This window comes from Abramis brama (assembly GCF_963993115.1).
Source record: "Abramis brama genome assembly, chromosome: 22".
NCBI classification, from domain to species: domain Eukaryota; kingdom Metazoa; phylum Chordata; class Actinopteri; order Cypriniformes; family Leuciscidae; genus Abramis; species Abramis brama.
The window spans coordinates 14879604-14897402 of NC_139984.1; the positions used below are offsets into that span (position 1 = coordinate 14879604).

General features: G+C 36.7%; 1 protein-coding gene across 1 annotated transcript in view; it reads left to right on the plus strand.

Moving 5' to 3' along the window:
* The window catches only part of slco4a1 (solute carrier organic anion transporter family, member 4A1), a 36583-nt gene extending 19671 nt beyond the window's left edge, over positions 1–16912 (plus strand). Inside the window, exons 2-12 of the mRNA XM_084098542.1 lie at positions 4001–4565; positions 5623–5995; positions 7357–7447; positions 7930–8051; positions 8143–8254; positions 9607–9761; positions 9873–10125; positions 11211–11373; positions 11705–11880; positions 14356–14569; positions 15213–16912. Coding sequence (XP_083954668.1) covers positions 4158–4565; positions 5623–5995; positions 7357–7447; positions 7930–8051; positions 8143–8254; positions 9607–9761; positions 9873–10125; positions 11211–11373; positions 11705–11880; positions 14356–14569; positions 15213–15392 — 2247 coding nt within the window. The 5' untranslated portion in view covers positions 4001–4157 and the 3' untranslated portion in view covers positions 15393–16912. The remainder of the gene's footprint in view (positions 1–4000; positions 4566–5622; positions 5996–7356; positions 7448–7929; positions 8052–8142; positions 8255–9606; positions 9762–9872; positions 10126–11210; positions 11374–11704; positions 11881–14355; positions 14570–15212) is intronic.
* The last annotated feature ends 887 nt before the right edge of the window (positions 16913–17799 follow it).

Consider the following 17799-nt stretch of genomic DNA (forward strand, 5'->3'; position numbering starts at 1 on the left):
TCATCTCATTGCATCAATAATTGCAATGCCTCTCTATATGTGGAGAGTGTTATTGAAAAAAAACCTGAATGTGTCAAGGCTGTTTCCCATTCACCTATATTCTCGGCTAGCACAGGACTCATGGACGCTCAGTTCCACATCCTGGTTGTGTGTGTTTGTTTGTTTTTTAGCCAATCACCTGAAACATAAGACAAATTATTATATTTGTGGTAGGTAGGGTACAGTGTTAGCAGAGCAAGTACAAATTTGTCCAGGCCTACTGGTCCTGATCTTTGGCCATGCTGGACAAACACATTCATACAGTGTGAGTGAAGCATAATGAGTTAAGAAGAGACATCTGTGCATGAGGTGGATCATCATTCCAGGTAGATACAGTGGACAGGACTGTGTCAGAGCTGCTTGAGTCATAGATGTGAAGGAGTGAGAGGCTGGAGTAACGCCCATTTGGGACTGTCTTGCTTGTTCCTTGTTCTCTTGTCTTTTCTTCTTTCGTGCACAATAAAACCCTCAGACCCTTTTAGATCAATGAAGCGTGATCTGAGGCACAGAGGTAGGCAAAGTGACTTTTTTTTTATTATTTCAGTGTGACAACTGTAATGCTGTTCTTGGCTGTAATATGTGATACATTTGTAAATTCAGGTCATGAGTTTTATTTCCAGGGAATGCAGGTACTGATAAAACTTTATTGCCCTGGAACGTACTTTAGATAAAAGTGTCCGCCAAGTTTGCATTTCTCTCTCTCTTTGTGCACGACTAGAGTGAACTTTGTTCTATCATTTTACAATGTCATTGCTTGAACACAAAGCTGAAGGAAATTATGTTATATAAAATCTGAATCTGAGTAGACTGGCCAGGTTCATTTGCACGTACAGGAACTTTTTATTCAATGCATTGTTCACATTATCTAGGCAAAACTAAAATGTTAATATATTACAATATAACATTTTATTTATACCTGTTGTATTATAATAATACAATAAAATACAATGTCTAAAATGGAATGCTGCGTACATATACTATAACCAACACACAGGCAGGTCTAGATCTAAATTTGACTATAATGTGGAATGAAATACATTGTAAAATAAGATATACTTGCATAGTAGTGTGTGTTTGCGTGAATTTAAAGTCTTTTAAGAAACAGGCTGAGATTATTAACTTAAATTGAGCTTAGGGTTAAAGACAAAGAAGACTGAAAATCTCTTAATGGTTTTACGCAGGTAAAACTTGCCTAAAATAGCACACATTACGTTTGTACGCCTGTGCTTTTTAATGGCACCGTTGCATTCTCAGCGTCGTTTCTTTTGTTAACACTTGAGCCAAGGATAAGGATAATGATATTGAGTTGATGTAATTAGATCTTTTTTTCCTTCTAATTCTTTAATTTGAACTTTTAAGTCTGGCTCTTAAAGACAATAAGGGCAAATTTGAGCTTGTGGTGTCCTTCCACATATTTTATCACATGTAAAGTGTTTGTGTCATATATATGCATGATTCTCAGATTTGAAAAATGCTATCTTTTGCAAGCGAATGACTGCTGTCCAGCCTTTTTTCCCTCTCATGTGCACAAAGCTGAGCATTTCTTGACTCTTTAGAACCACTTAGGTTAGGTGTCCATAATTCCACAATCCCTTCTGTGAATGTGCAGCTCTACTGTATTAAAGAATAAACTGAAAATGCCCAGTCATATGAATATTTGGTACGGCTCTTTTGGTTTGGCATGCATGTCTACCCAATGAATACAGCACATGTGTACCACTGCATGAGTAGAATGTAATTTTAACATAATTTCCCCTCATGGGACAATACAGTTTATAGATTTTCTTTAATGTTGCGAATGCATCTGAAAAATAATGAAGGACGCAGAGTTAGCTGCTGCGAGAAAATAGCAGCTAAGCGGAAAAAAAGGGTTTATAAGCATAAATCAAGTCAAAAATCTCTATTTTCCAGAGAAACAAAATTAGATCAGTTAACCTCAAAACTGTTTTGACTAAATCCCACAAATATTGATATTCAGCTGAAATGACACAATAAAAAATAGTGTAGCCTTTCATCAAAAGCGCTGAGGTGAGATTTTGTGCCATCTATGGTCAGGAGAAAACAATTAAAGTGTGTGTGGGGGGTGGGAGGGGTCATCTTGTTATCTATGTTACCCTAATGTGGTTACAAGGTGTGTATAATTTGAACTCCACTAACAGTAGCTGCTGTTCAGTTTGCATACTGCTGCTCTCCTTCTACTCTCTTCTGAACTCTTTCTTCTTTTCATTATAGCTCCAGGTGAAGGGTTGCCAGATATCACAAAAAAAGGCTAAACAAACCACTTAATATCACTGTTTTGCTCTATGTATTTTGGGACTCTTAGTTTGAAGTTCTTTCTGTTCTGTTTTGCCTAGTTTCTCTTTTCCTGTTTAGTTCCTGTTTTCTTGGTTGTCATAGTTATTCATTGTTTAATTGATTAGAGTCTCACCTGTCCCTTATTGCTACTGTGTATTTAAACCCTCAGTTGTCTTCTGTTCTTTGTCTTGTGTTAGCATTTCGTGTTGGTATGTATCTTTGTTTGGCTCCTAGTGTTTATTAAATGTTATTTCATTGTTTATCTGTGTCAAGCCTCATTGTTGTGGATAATCAAGGCAAGTCAGTGTGACGCTTAAAAAACACAATATAATAAACAGACATGGCAAAACTGTACCGGGGAACCAATCTAAACAATATAGCTAGTATTACCAATTTCCTGAAAAAATAAAAGGCAGGAAATGTAATTATTATGAATAAAATAGTTAAATATAAATTATTCAGATATTATAAGGTGATTGAAAAATAATAATTAAACAACTTTAAAGTTGAATTGCACCTATGAGTTGTATTTTATATCAATCAATTTGGGGCACAGGTTTTCTTATATATAAGGAGGGGGCTTCAAGCAGAATAAATTAAAGTTCAAGAACAAGTTTAGAATCAAATTGAAATTTTTCAAAACAGAAATTCTATATTTTATCGAATTGTGACGCTAAGAAACTATTTTTAATCAATTCGTGCCCCCAAAAAGTTTTTTTTTTTTTTTTTTTTTTATCAAATGGTGGCCCCAAGAATCGATTTTTATTGAATCGTGATCACAAGAATAGATTTTAATTGAATTGTGACCCCAAGAAACGATTTTTAATCTAATTGTGAGCCCAAGAATCGGGCTACATTATGCTATTGTTGACAAGCTGTTTTAAGGATGTAGCTCAGCTGAAACACTGATTGAGTGATTACATGAGACATGATGGGCTACATTTCAGTAAGTTGTACTTTCAGCATACCTTCTAATGTTCATTCAGGTTTGTTTAGTGAACTGGCAGTAAAGAGGAAGAGATGATCGGTTTATGTGCCGCTTGAACTGAGGCGTTCTGTCACGCCACATTATAGAGACACAAAACGGCTTTTTTTTTTTTTTTTATCATACAATTGACAGAATTTGAGACTTTGTTTCATATCAAAAGTAACATGCTCTATCTTGTGTCATCTTTGATCCGCAAAGTTTTTTCACTGCGTGAGAATATGGATGTGGTGCATATGTGGTGCTAGGAAAGTGTTAATTGCGTGGGTCTCACGCTGAAGGCTTTAGTTTACTTCTCTAGTTTGCATAGTTCTAATCAGCTCAGGTCTGAATTAGGAATATTAAAATACTCTAGGCTACTGTAGGTCATTGCACTCTGAAGAAGGTGAAGGAAAGGTTCTGCCAAAAAACAGGAGTGCAGTGTGAGTCTGGCATGCTTGGTGTTTGTCCCCAAAAGAGTGTTTTGTGGAACAAGGATGGCATGCAGAACTAATCCCAGCTCATTAGAGTTTTTTGGGGTCCGTTTGGACATCACAGTTCACTTCACTGAATAAAGAGAAAAGTCTTTAATTTTATCACTTTCGATTTGTTTTTGGAGCTTAGCAAGTTGATGATTTACTGAGAATTTACTGAAGTTGGCTACAAACTTATTGAGTGTCTCTTTCTCCCTCTTCTTTGCAGAATAAAGTTTTACAAGACCTGTATGACTTCACTTTAAACACTAAGAAACTCTGTAAAGGGATTATTGTCCACATAGAACAGAAACAGTGTTTCCTGTGGAAAAGTTTTGTTTTCTTATTCTTCACAAAGTCTGTCACAGCGCCCCCTTTTTGGGGCCATGCCCCACCTGTTAAACAATGACACTTCCTTCAGCTCCAAGCAAGAGCTTTTGGTCCTACATGATAGTCCACTGGGACCCGGTCCAGACAATCCCAGCCCCGTGGAGTCCCAGGACTCTGTGCCTGGCAGCCCATCTGGAGATGCACTCACTGTGTTCCACAATACAGGCAAACTGGGACTTGAGCTCACAGAGCCACCCGTTGGGCTGAAGTTTGTCCCAACGGACTCTGAGAATCTGTGTGGATGGGGAGCACTGAGCCCACGGTGTATCCAGACCTTCAACACCCCACGTTGGTTTCTCTTCTTCCTCTGTGTGGCCTCCTTCCTCCAGGGCATGATCATCAACGGCTTCATCAACACCGTCATCACCTCCATCGAGAGACGTTTTGATCTGCGCAGCTACCAGGTCAATTTGTTTTTAAATATAAATGTCAAGTTAGTTTGGCATAAAATATTGGTACCATATTGCTTATGTGCATTATATATTTTATAATGCATGTAAGTTTATATGCATGAGATTTTTAAATGTATTAGTATCGACTGATGTTGAATATTTATCAACTATGAAATTTTACTGTTCTCTTGGCCATTCACTGTTTTAAAGGATGTTCAGTCAGCATTTTAAAATATTGATTTGACACCCAACACTTATGTAGTATAGTACTTTCTAGATGAAAAACATTGCTTAACCTTAGGTCAAATCCCAATTTCATACTTCTACTAATTATGCTAATGATGATAAAGTGAACTACCGTTCAAAAGTTTGGGGTTGGTAAGATTTTTTGATTTTCTTTCAAGAAGTCTCTTGCATTTATTTGATCAAAAATATACAGTAATATTGTGAAACATTATTACAATTTAAAATAACTGGCAACTGGTTTCTATTTTAATCTATTTTAAAATGGAATGTATTCCTGTAATGCAAGCTGAATTGTCAGCATCATTACTCCAGTCTTCAGGGTCATATGATCCTTCAGAAATCATTCTAATATGCTGATTTGGTGCTCAAGAAACATTTCTTATTATCATCATATTTGAAAACAGTTGTGGTGCTTAATATTTTTGTGGAAACAGTGTAACTTTTTTTCAGAATTATTTGATGAATAGAACGTTCAAAAGAACAGTATTTACTGTAATTTTTTGATCAATTGATGCATTCTTGCTTTATTTATTTTTTTCACTTTTTTTTTGTTTAAATATACATTACAAACCCCAAACTTTTGAACAGTAATGTATGTATTCTTAAAATTTCATACTTAATCATAGAAGTATTGCAAACCAATCATCTTGTATGTCGCAATGTTTTGTTGGTAATAATAGTCCAAAAAGTATGCATGGCCCAAAAGACACGTTGTAGAATAGATTGTATTCAAATTGTGATTCAGCCTTGGTATCCACTGCTAGTTTGAAAGTGTACATCGCAGCATTATTAACACAATGTGTTATTTGTTTTGCCATTACAGGCGGGACTTATCGCGAGCTCCTACGACATTGCTGCTTGTGTGTGCCTGACATTCGTGAGCTACTTTGGTGGTACGGGTCATAAGCCTCGATGGCTGGGCTGGGGTGTGCTCATCATGGCACTGGGGTCTCTGGTCTTTGCCCTGCCCCATTTCACCACACCACCATATGAGGTGAAAGTACCACAGCGCATGGGATTGTGCTCGGCCAATCACACAGAGGCATGTGTCGGCGAGGAAGGTGGGCTGTCAGCGTACCGCTACGTCTTTATGCTGGGCCAGTTTCTTCATGGGGTTGGGGCAACCCCTTTGTACACCCTCGGGGTCACCTACCTAGATGAGAATGTCAAGTCAAACTACGCACCTGTATACATAGGTGAGTGTGATGACGCCATGAAAAACATAAAACATATACTGTATACAGACTGATATTAGATATTTTATTCTGTTTGCACATTTCCCCTATTTTGAAAATTAGATTACATTTTTCTGTCATCTAAAATGAACTTATAACAAAATATTAAAACACTGATTTAATAACACTGTTAAATGTAATCTTTAGCAGTTTTCCAAAGGAATATACATTTTTCCTACGGTACATTGCGTACATTTTTCTCATTTATTTAGAATGAATGGTGCAGCATTTTATTACTGTATGGCCCTGTATATTATTGTTATATGATTCAAATGAAATTTGGGGAAATTTGGATTAATAAATAAAAAGTAGGTCTGTACAATTAATCAAAAAAAGAACCCTATAAAGAAATTATGACAAATATATTACTATCGTTTTGTAAAATATACTTAAAGTAATTAAAAAAAAGAAAATATTTATTAAAATATTTAAGAAAAGTCACACAATCAACAGAATTTACAAAATTACAGAATACCTCTGCTGTGCAGCACCTCATGTGAAATGTTTAGTTGTACTTGTTACAAAACATTTTGATGATAAATTAGGAAAAATTAAAATAGTGTTTGGGACAAACACTGTAAAACAGATTTCATAGGGCACCATTTAAAAAAAAAAAATTAATACAATTATTAATTCAGTTGATTAGACATGCTTTTTGATTATTAAAATTAAATAAAAGTATTAAAGAGGAATCCAGAGATTCAGAAAAATTACAATGGAAATCAGAATTTGGAAAGAAATAACACAGAATTTACTCACATGTAATAAAGATTTCTCAGGGTTCTAATATTGGTGCATGCCCATTAATTGATTGGACATGATTTCATCAGAGGGTGTGTGTAAATGTGTAGCTAAATGTATTCAAGCACTCAGAATCCATATTCTTTAAAAAAAGAAAAACAACACCAAAAAATCAATTGTCTTATAGTTTACATGGAAAAACACTCAAAAATTCATATTTGCCCTCACTGAACCCTGTCATTTTGTCTAACTCAGGCTTTGACACTCCTACTCGCTTCTCTTTTGTCGTTATCAGTGAGCCCCACTAGTTTCCACGGCAGACATAAATAAAACCTCATTCCATTGTTTTTCTCCCCACCGTCCACTTATCAAAGGCCATTGCATTGAGGACAATCGCTACCCTGCTTGCCCCCCACTCCAGACATAGTTACCGGAACTTTCAAACTGCATCTTACTGTACCTTTTGATTGAAAACAAACATGAATCAGTGTGAAGTCTGTGAACTCAGACCAGCTTTTATATGACTCAAGGGGCAATGGAGAGAGCCACAGAGACTTGATGTGCTGCTTTTGTTTTCTCAGGGATCTTCTACACAGCCGCCATTGTAGGACCTGCGGCCGGATACTTGCTGGGTGGATTCTTTCTCAACATTTACACAGAGATCGACCAAACGTAAGTGGCTAAGTAGTAGTTCACCCAGAAAAGAAATTCATAATTTACTCATCCTCATGACTTTCTTGTAGAAAAAAAAAAAAAAAGTGATTTTATATTTATCTTCAATTCGATGTAGAGAGCACCTATATTAAATTTTTGGCCAAAGGCCAAAAGGCTGTTAATTTTCATGCCATGGCTGATAACTGTTCAATATTAAAACTATATACTATTTTGTCTAAATAAATTTAAAATAAAAAGCTAAAAACTAAAATCAATCATTGTAAATGCTATAAATGAATTAAGGCATCACAAATGTATAATGTACATGTGTAGTGTATGAAAATTGGTTATTCATTTGGAAATAAAAAAAAAAAAAACCAGTTTAGTGAGGGTTAAATTTACATTTCAACTGAAATCTTGCATGAAAAAACAAACATATTTTTCTATAGTTTTATTAGCAGTAAAACTTTCCAATGCTAAAATCTCACTCTTTCCCTCAGGACAGAGCTGACTCCTGAAAACCCACTGTGGGTGGGAGCTTGGTGGATTGGTTTCCTGGCAGGAGGAGCAGCAGCTCTGGTTATCGCTCTGCCTATACTGGGTTACCCACGCCAGCTACCAGGTGCTACCCATAAGCGCAGAAGTCAAGTGACTGCAGTACAGTGCAGTATAGTATTAGTGTGAATAACTGTCTCACTTTCTTTATCTTGCAGGCTCTCAGCGATATGTGGCCATGCGTGTCTCAGAGGCCCACCAGCTGAAGGATGGCAGTCAGGTCACTGCATCTGATCCTCAGTTTGGAAAAACAGTAAAGGACATGCCCAGGTATGAACACATGACAGGAGAGAGGAAGTGAGCTAAAAAGTGGTTTCCCTGCTGGTTTTTCAATCGTATTGAAAGCCATACCAGATTTTACCACCTTTTAACATAAGTGTACTGCCATGTTTATATTTAGAAACTTGGTTGATGGGAAGGAGCTGAGGCTGTAGTTTTCTAGTTTGCCGAGTTCAGCGAATTCAGATGGGCGATGGGTCCCTAGATAATTTTCTTGAGATTGAAGATTAGCACTTTTTGACTCTTAAAGAGCCAACAAACTGCCACATACAAGTTATTGGGTTGTCGTTTTTCACTTGGTGTGCTAGTTTTTATTTGGCCACAAGTTTCCACTAGATATCATTAAAACCTCCTTCAGTTGTTATTCTGTCCTCCATTCAGTTTTCAAAGGCCATTGAAAGACAATTGCTGCATTTCACCTATGAGTCTTTCGAAAGAAATACAACAGCATCAATTGATAGCATTGATTTGTGCTTTTGTCTTGTATATTATCCATAAATGGTCATCCACAGAATTTAAATAATGTGTATTTGCTACACTATCTAGTAGCACTATGTTGTGAAATTGTGTAAAATAAAGAAGTTAATTCATTCTACTTACCTCGTCTCTACGTTGATGTTCTAAAGTGAACTGCTTACATATTGCTGAATCAAGATACAACACACTATCTAGTGGATTTTGTTTTTAAAGCGCTCAAGTCATTTGCACATACACCGCACTGTCCATGCGGTCACCTAAATTGGGCTGAACGCCATAAGTCCGCGGACCCTCCTGATGACAAAAATTACGTCACGCAGATGGCTGAAGTATACTTTGGGCTTGAATGAAAACAAGGTTTTAGAATACCGCTCCACGGAAACGGCATTGGTAAAAGTTTCAAACGACATACTATTGACAGTTGATTTCGGCAAGTGTACTGTGTTAGTGGAGTGCAGCATTTGACACACATCTTATTTAAAAATTACATATTTTTAGCACTGGTGAATTCTCTTTGGGTGCAGCTCCTCTCACTTGTGGTGTCCCTCAAGGCTCCGTTCTTGGTCCGATTTTATTCTCCTTGTGTGAGCTTCCTTTAGGGTCTATATTTTAAGAAACACAGTATCTCTTTGCAATGTTTCAATGACACTCAAACCTATCTGTCCCTGGGATCCAACAAGAGGGATTTGAATGTTCTTTTGGCTCATCTTGCTGATGTCCACTTGTGTCATGTTTCTATCCCATTCCCCCTTGCTCTACCTATAAAATCCATCTATAAAAGTAGAGAGCATCGTAACACCATGGTAGCTGTGACAACTGAATGAGTAGAGGAGTAATTTTTCTCTCTCCCTCTTTTTTTTCTATAGGTCAATGCTGCTTCTTTTGAAAAACCCTACCTTCATCTTTTTGTGTCTTGCTGGTGCCACAGAGGCCACTCTCATAGCTGGGATGTCCACATTTGGCCCCAAATTTCTGGAGTCTCAGTTTAGTCTGAGTGCTTCAGAGGCAGCAACCTGGTTTGGTAAAAATCACAATTAAACACAATGCCAAACCCTCTTGCTCAAATTACTCTTAGAATATAACAAACAACTACATACATTGAGTTGTTTTTAACTCCATCTTCTCATTCCAGGGTATATGGTGGTACCAGCTGGTGGAGGTGGCACCTTCCTGGGCGGCTTCATTGTAAAGAAGCTGAACCTTCGTTGCCGTGGGATCATCCGTTTCTGCATGCTGTGTGCAATGGTCAGCCTAATGGCTATCTTCATATTTTTGGTACACTGTCCTAATCTGCCCATGGCTGGAGTAACTACCCCATACTACAGCAACTTCACACACAACAACTACAGCGCCCTCTACCTGCAGACAGAAATCCACAAAAGCAGGTACTGAACACTTTGAACTCATTACAGATCTGCAAACAACACTACAATAAAAAACGTAATATTTGTATTTATTACAGCATGAGATCAAAACTATACCTCATCAGTTTGAGATTGTTTTAAAATAAATGCATCAACAAAATGAACTACTTCATGCTAATTTAGCACATTTATTATTTAATGAAAAAATGCACCGTCCCGTTTCCCATTAGTCTTGCTTTCCTGACTGCGGTCTACTGTCCTATAAAGTGAAGAGGGGAAAATTAAATTAATTAATTGATGTTAATATGCATCTTTGTTTTTGAATAAACATATGTTTTTTCTTCTCCCTCAATGCTGGGAAATGCTATAGAGACTTCATTTTTCCCATCAGGAGGTTTTTGTCATGATTTATTCAGTTTTTATCAATAAAGATAAAGGGGCTTGACAGATATGTTATTATTGATTTGATGAGTCAAGTCTGGAAATGTCAGATTAATAATACAATACAAAAAAAGAAAAAGATGATCTTAGTAAAGAAAAACAAAAAGAGTTACGTCTCTATGATATTAATAGTGACAATTTTTTATTATTATTATTAATTCAACTGTTAGTTACCTATAGGTAGGGCTGCATGATGAATCATATTTAAATCGTTATCACAATTTCTGCTTCTCTAGATTAATTAAGAATAATCATCTGCGCTATTTGCCCCGCTGGTTATATATATATTTTTTATAATGTTTTTATATTTTTCTAGTTTTTATAATGTACAGTAAAGAGTGTGTTAATTTATTGGCCAACAGGGAACTATATGAGGTACTATGCCGGTTGACATTTTCTTGATTTGTGCTAATGTAAAAGTGCAATAATCTTCTAAATTTCTAAAATGGCAATAATCATGATTGTCAGTTTTACTATTATCATGCAGCCCTGCCTGTAGGTATTAACCTTTTCAATCAAGTCTGATATGCCGTGTGAGTGATTTATTACACAGATAATGGTCTAAATTAATATCCAGAGCAGGAAAGAGGGGATTGACTGACAATGTTTTATTGATTGGTTGAGGTGAAACAAAATTTAACTAAACATTTTCTCTCTCCCTTCAGCTTCTCAGATCTGGGCAATCTGACCGTAAGCTGTAACATTGGATGTCACTGTGCTGAGGAGTTGTTTAACCCTGTGTGCGGTGCGAATGGAGTGATGTATTTCTCTCCCTGCCACGCCGGCTGCAGCTCCCTCAACCACACGAACAGCCCCAGAGGCAGACAGGTACACAAGCACTCTCTCAGTGCCACGTACATGCATTTAACAACACGATCAGTCAATTAACTCGACATAACTGCATACATTTTGTAAGGTAACTTAATTAAAGGGGTCTTATCCTCCCAAATATGACCTTGTACTATGAAGGAATACTGTAAGTTTCAGAACGTAACACTAAACTGAAGTGTTAAAACTAAGATGCAAAAATGTTTTTAACTCTTAGATAAAAATTTGTCACGATAACTAGATTTGGCATAAAAATGTTTACACTCTCAGAATAAAAACAAGTTTTATTCTTGATTATGAATTTTTCGTGTGTGTGTTTACACATTTATAGGTGTTCTCTGGCTGCAGCTGTGTGGTAGGGAATATATCATGGGGAGAACAAGGTTTTGCTGAAGAAGGGAGGTGTGTGTCGTCCTGCAATCACATGCCAGCCTTCCTCACCTTCCTCTTCATCGTCATCTTCTTCACTTTCCTCTGCAGCATCCCTGCACTTACTGCCACACTCAGGTATGACACTGCATATACTACCATTAAAGGGCACCTATTATGACTCTTTTCACAAGATGTAAAATAAGTCTCTGATGTCCCCAGAGTATGTATGTGAAGTTTTAGCTCAAAATACCCAACAGATCATTTTTTACAGCACGTTTAAATTGTCATTTTTTGGGGCTCAGAAAAACGCGCTGTTTAATGGCGCTTTTCCACTACACAGTACCAGCTCGCCTCAGCTCGCCTCGACTCGACTCGGCTCTGTTTGGTTTTCCACTGTGTAAAAGTTGTACCTGTACCTGCTTCCAGGTACTTTTTTTCGTACCACCTCCGGCGAGGTTCTAAGCGAGCTGAGGCGAGCCTAAAATGTGACGTGAAAACACGGCAGACTGCTGATTGGTCAGCGAGAATCGTCACTATTCCCTGCGTCATCATTGCACGCGCCAGACGGAGTATCCTGAATAAAAAACAACAAAAACAAAAACATCCAAAAACAGCATACACTCGATTTCCTCCATTGTCCTGTGTGTGTGGGTAGCGGGTGTGTCTCGCGCGTCTCGCGTAAAAGATTAAGTCACGGCAGTTTCCTGCGGCGTCGCTATGACGACCAGGTACTATTGTGGAGGTACTATCTGCAATGGAAAACGGAGCGAAAAGCGAGCCGAGCCGAGTCGAGTCGAGGCGAGTCGAGTTGAGCTGGTACTGGTAATGGAAAAGCGCCATTAGTGTGTGCCCTTTAAATGCAAATTAACTGCTGCTGCACGGCCCAGGGGGCGGAGCCTCACGAGCTCGCGCTCAGAGCCAGGACAATATCAGAACAGAAACTCTCAGTTGCGATGTTCATTTCGACTCAGAGTCGGACAATAATGCCCACAGAGCCAGAGAATATATGCTGTATGGAGATTGAACAGGTATAGTTTAGTTTAATTATGGTTATAACTTATTTGTCATCTGCTTTTATCCACTAATACAAGCCTGCTGTAGCAAAACCTGTCCGAATGGTGACCAAAATATACTGACGAGTTCAGTGAAGTTTATTGTACATCACACAAAAGATGAAGCGTTAGTTTTACTCCAGAGAATCTCTGTAAGAGCTGAATAAACACAGTATAAGAAGTGAGCATTAAAGTCTTATCCATAAACTCTCTCTCTCTTTCATTATCAACAACATACACAGCGAAGTACACAAAACACTCGTTAGAACTAACAGTAAACAAATATACACACCTTTTCAGTGGGTGCTTAATAAACTGATAAACCTTATATCCGTAAAATGACTCGATGAGCTGTCATAAAGAGCGCGCTCGCACTTTCATTTCTGCCGTGATCAGTAACGTTAGTCCTGTCGCTCTGAAGACCGTAAGCTTGATCACAAACAGTACAGATCCATCCTCGAGTAACAACGGGAGTAAATGAAGACTGATATGTTCATTCTTACATCCAACAACAACACACCTCAATCGCTTAACTTAGGAGACATTCTTGTCTACAGCTGCTCAAGCATCGAACAATGGCGGACTCTGTGTCCAGCTCACTTAGGGCGGGTCTGGGCTCAAACTGAAGTGTCAATCAACAGTCGTGGGAGGGGCCTGCGCAATTATGGGTCACATTGCACCGAGAACAGCTCATTCTGAGACAGTGCTTATGATTTATTGAGATTGTAAAAAAACCACTGGGTGGATTTTTATCATTCTAGGGTGGTTTTGCTCACACACTGCCAACACACATTTATGTTCAAACACCATGTAAAAGTGAATTTTGCATAATAGGTGCCCTTTAAAAAGTTTGGGGTCAGTAAGATTTTTTGTAAGAAAAACTTTTATTAAGCAAGGATGCCTTAAATGTTACAGAATATTTAAATTTCAAATAAATGGTGTTATTTTGAACTTTCTGTTCATCAAAGAATCCTGAAAAAATATATCACGGCTTCCACAAAAATATGAAGCTGCACAACTGTTTTCAACATTGATAACAGTAAATGTTTCTTGAGCATCAAATCATCATATTAGAATGATTTCTGAAGGATCATGTGACCCTGAAGACTGGCGTAATGATGCTGAAAATTCAGCTTTGCATCACAGGAATAAATTACATTTGAAAATATATTCACATAGAAAACAGTTATATTAAAATGTAATAATATTTCACAATATTACTGTTTTTACTTTATTTTTATCAAATAAATGCCACCTTGGTGAGCATAAGAGACTTTCCAAAAAAAAAAAAACCATTCTATTGGCTTTTCAATGGTAGATTAGACTAAAAATGCAAAATAAACGTTATTATGTCATGTGACCACAATGCAGCATACTACGGTTTCAAATGTATTGTGCAATAATGCCTACTCTTTCACTTTACATTTGGAAAAAATCATTATAAGTAATAGCTAGTAAGTAGTAAGCTAGTTTTTCATTCCAAATAGACAGTAGGATCTCTAATGGCATACATTAAAATGCAGATGTTTGTCATTAATGTAACTGTCGTCTCCTGCAGGTGTGTTCCTGACAGTCAGAGATCGTTTGGGCTTGGGATCCAGTGGATCGTAGTAAGGACTCTCGGTGGGATCCCAGGCCCCATAGCGTTCGGCTCGGTGATTGACATCTCCTGTCTGCTGTGGGAGGAGCAGTGTGGGGAATACGGCTCCTGTTATCTGTACCACAACTCAGCCATGAGCCAGTACTCGCTCATTGCAGGCATCATCTACAAGGTAGAGAAAAACACTTGAAAATATGTGGAAATTATGAAAATAAGGTTCCCTGAGAAACCAATACTGACTCATAGAAGTGAGCTAGAAACAAAATCAACTATATATGCAGTAAACTACTGTTGGTCGGTAAGATTTTTAAACGTTTTTGAAAGAAGTGTCTCATTTATTTAATAAAGAAAATACAATTTATTCCTATCATGTCAAAGCTGAATTTTCATTATCATTACTCCATTCTTCAATGTCACATGATCCTTCAGAAATCATTCTAATATGCTGATTTGCTGCTCAAGAAACATTTTTGATTATTATCAATGTTGAAAACAGATGTGCTGCTTCATATTTTTGTGGAAAACGAGATACATTTTTTTCAGGATTCTTTGCTGTATAGAAAGTTCAAAAGAACAGCATTTATTTAAAATACAGATCTTTGTATCATTTTAAATGATACTGTCACATAAATATTTTTATTTTCGCGTTTAAATCAGATTTTTAATCCCAGATTTTTAATGCGGCCTCCCCATTGAAGCCTATTGTTTATAATCAATAGCCGTTCACTTTTAGATCAGGTTCACATCAATCGCAGAAACCTTTTCAAATGAACCCAAGGGCAATCTAATCTAAACTCTGTCTCTCTTTTTCTCAGGTTTTAGGCACTTTTTTCTTCTTGCTGGCCAGCCTGCTCTACCAGCCGCCCCCCGAGTCTCCCCAGAGCAGCTGTGAAAGCACAGATGTGGGAGGGCATGACAGTGGGGGGAAGAACAGAGACCTGCCAATCAAAGACATCCCCCCTGAGATCATCTCCAATCCGCATGCCAAATTATGACCTCAGTCAAGTCTACAAAATGCACCTCACCTCAAACTGTGTGTGTATGCTTCTGTGTGTGTGTATAAGGTCAACACCATCACTGTTCACTGTGCCCCGTCCCTCCGGGAGTACATTGTTCCCAACATGCATCTATGATATATTCTCTCTCATTGCCCACCAGCCTAAAACTCCTGAGAACTGAAAGCATCTATGTCACAATGAATGACCAAAGGTCAGAGGTGAAATCAGAGCATACAGTATGAGTTATATAAACAGAACCTACCAAAAGCAAACATAATCTTAATTTAAGAATAGATTATGCATATAAACTAAAATTATTGGTATAATTTAAGTATAAAAATTAGAGCCTTTTTGCAAGGAAAAAGCCATGGACAATATATGAAAAGAGCACTTAATATAAATGTAACGGTAAAAGAGAATTACAGCAAATGTGGAGAAATTATGACAAAGTGTTAAGCTGTTATATTAAAGATAGTGTATTGAAATGCTGCTCAGTTATACATAAAGAAAAACTGAGTTACAAACTGTGCCTTTAAAGTATTTTTCATAATTTAGCACAGTTAGAAAGAGATATTGCAGAAAAAAAAAAAAACATACTCACAAACCCTTAAATCTCTCTAAATTGCACTTTAAACTAACTTCACTGATATAAATTTACATCCGAACCATTTACAGTAGTGTTATTAAACCAAGTTTTATCCTGCAGCACCATTTTACGTTCTAGATCTAGGTCTAGTCCATAGTAACGCATGTAAAACTTGTGATTCTTGTATTCATAGATTCTGAATATTTTTACCATTTTAAAATGTGCCAAAATACTGTAGCGCAGGACAGGGAGGCTTCAAAGTGTGAGGTCACATAGAGATGCAAGTGAGAGTTGAAGGGGGAGCAGGTTTACAAAATGAACTTTTTGCAACTGAATGCCATGTTGCGAAATCCCACCCGAGACAGGATATTCCTGGAAAGCACTTCACTTTGAGATTACACTAAAAAATATTCTTGCACTGATTTTCAGGATGACATATTAAAAGACAATTTCTTGGTTGTTCATAAAGTAACAGAACAAGAAGGATTTGTTTTCTTTTTGTATGTAGGATTTTTTTCTGGTTGAACATTGAAGTACCACAAGCTGCTTAAATCCAAATATAAGAAGCATAAACTAATATCTAATTTGCTTATATCAAGTGCTATTAAAGACATCTCACCAATGATACTATATGTTGAGGTTTTTTATTTGTTATTAAATGAATTTGTAAGGATTCATGTTGTATCAGAACTCTCAAAATCTATTATTATTATTAATTTTTTCTTTCCCTGATGTGATGGATTTTGATGGATTACATTGACTGTCTGATGGTTCAAAATGACAATGATGCACTCAGAAATTTAAGATTTGCACAATGAAACTAAACATGCAACAACAAAGAGTAACATGATATTTGTATTGAATTTGTGTTGGTTCATGTGTATTTTTTATCCCAATGACTGAAAGAAATGTGTCTTGTGTCACAAAAGGAGTTTGTGAGTGGGCCTGTTTTTGTCTTCATTGATATTTATTTGACTTTCTTTTTTTTACCACTGTGTTTCTAATCACTTGCAATGTAATTAGTTTTGGTACTTTCTTTGTCAAGTAATTTTTAAGCTGAAGTTTCGATAAAAGTTTTGAGTAACAACCAAAAAAGCAAAAAGTAATATTTTATTGCTGTCTATACCTGTATATATTCCGTGCACAAATGACACAATTACAAATGACACAAATATGCTTATTTGATTAGTGAACTAGAAATCTGAAAGCGCACAATCATAACATTTCTTTGTTTTAAAAAACTCAATACAAATGCTTAAAAATCCTTTGTTTTTAAAAACATTTATAAAAATCTTTTTAAAAACCTTTATAAAAATCTTTTTAACATTTACTCTCACTATCCAGTATGGAAATCATGTTTAATGGAGGCTAGCTAGTAAGAGCTGTGCATGTATGATAATAAAAAATATTCACGTAGTCCAAACACAAAGGATACATTTGTAAAATGAGATTGAGCATAATGAAAATACAAAATGCTCAAGAATTGCGTTGCTTTTGCTCATTAAATTGAACAAACAGCAAAGATCACTTTAGAGTTTACTCACATGCGTCTGGTCACTGTGTTATGTGTTGGTGCCACTAGATGTCACTATAGCTATACATTGTAAATTTGTCTCGCCAACTGAAATGACAAGAAGCCATTCTTAGAAAAAAAAAAAAAAAAAGAGATAGTAATAACAATAATACAAGATATGGTTAGTTCAGCAGCATGCAACACTTTAACATTATGCTCTGAAGATATGTTCAAACGAAAGAATTTCTGCTAGAAAATGTCATTGTGAAATGTCACAGAATTTGGAATTATCTTATTAGATTATC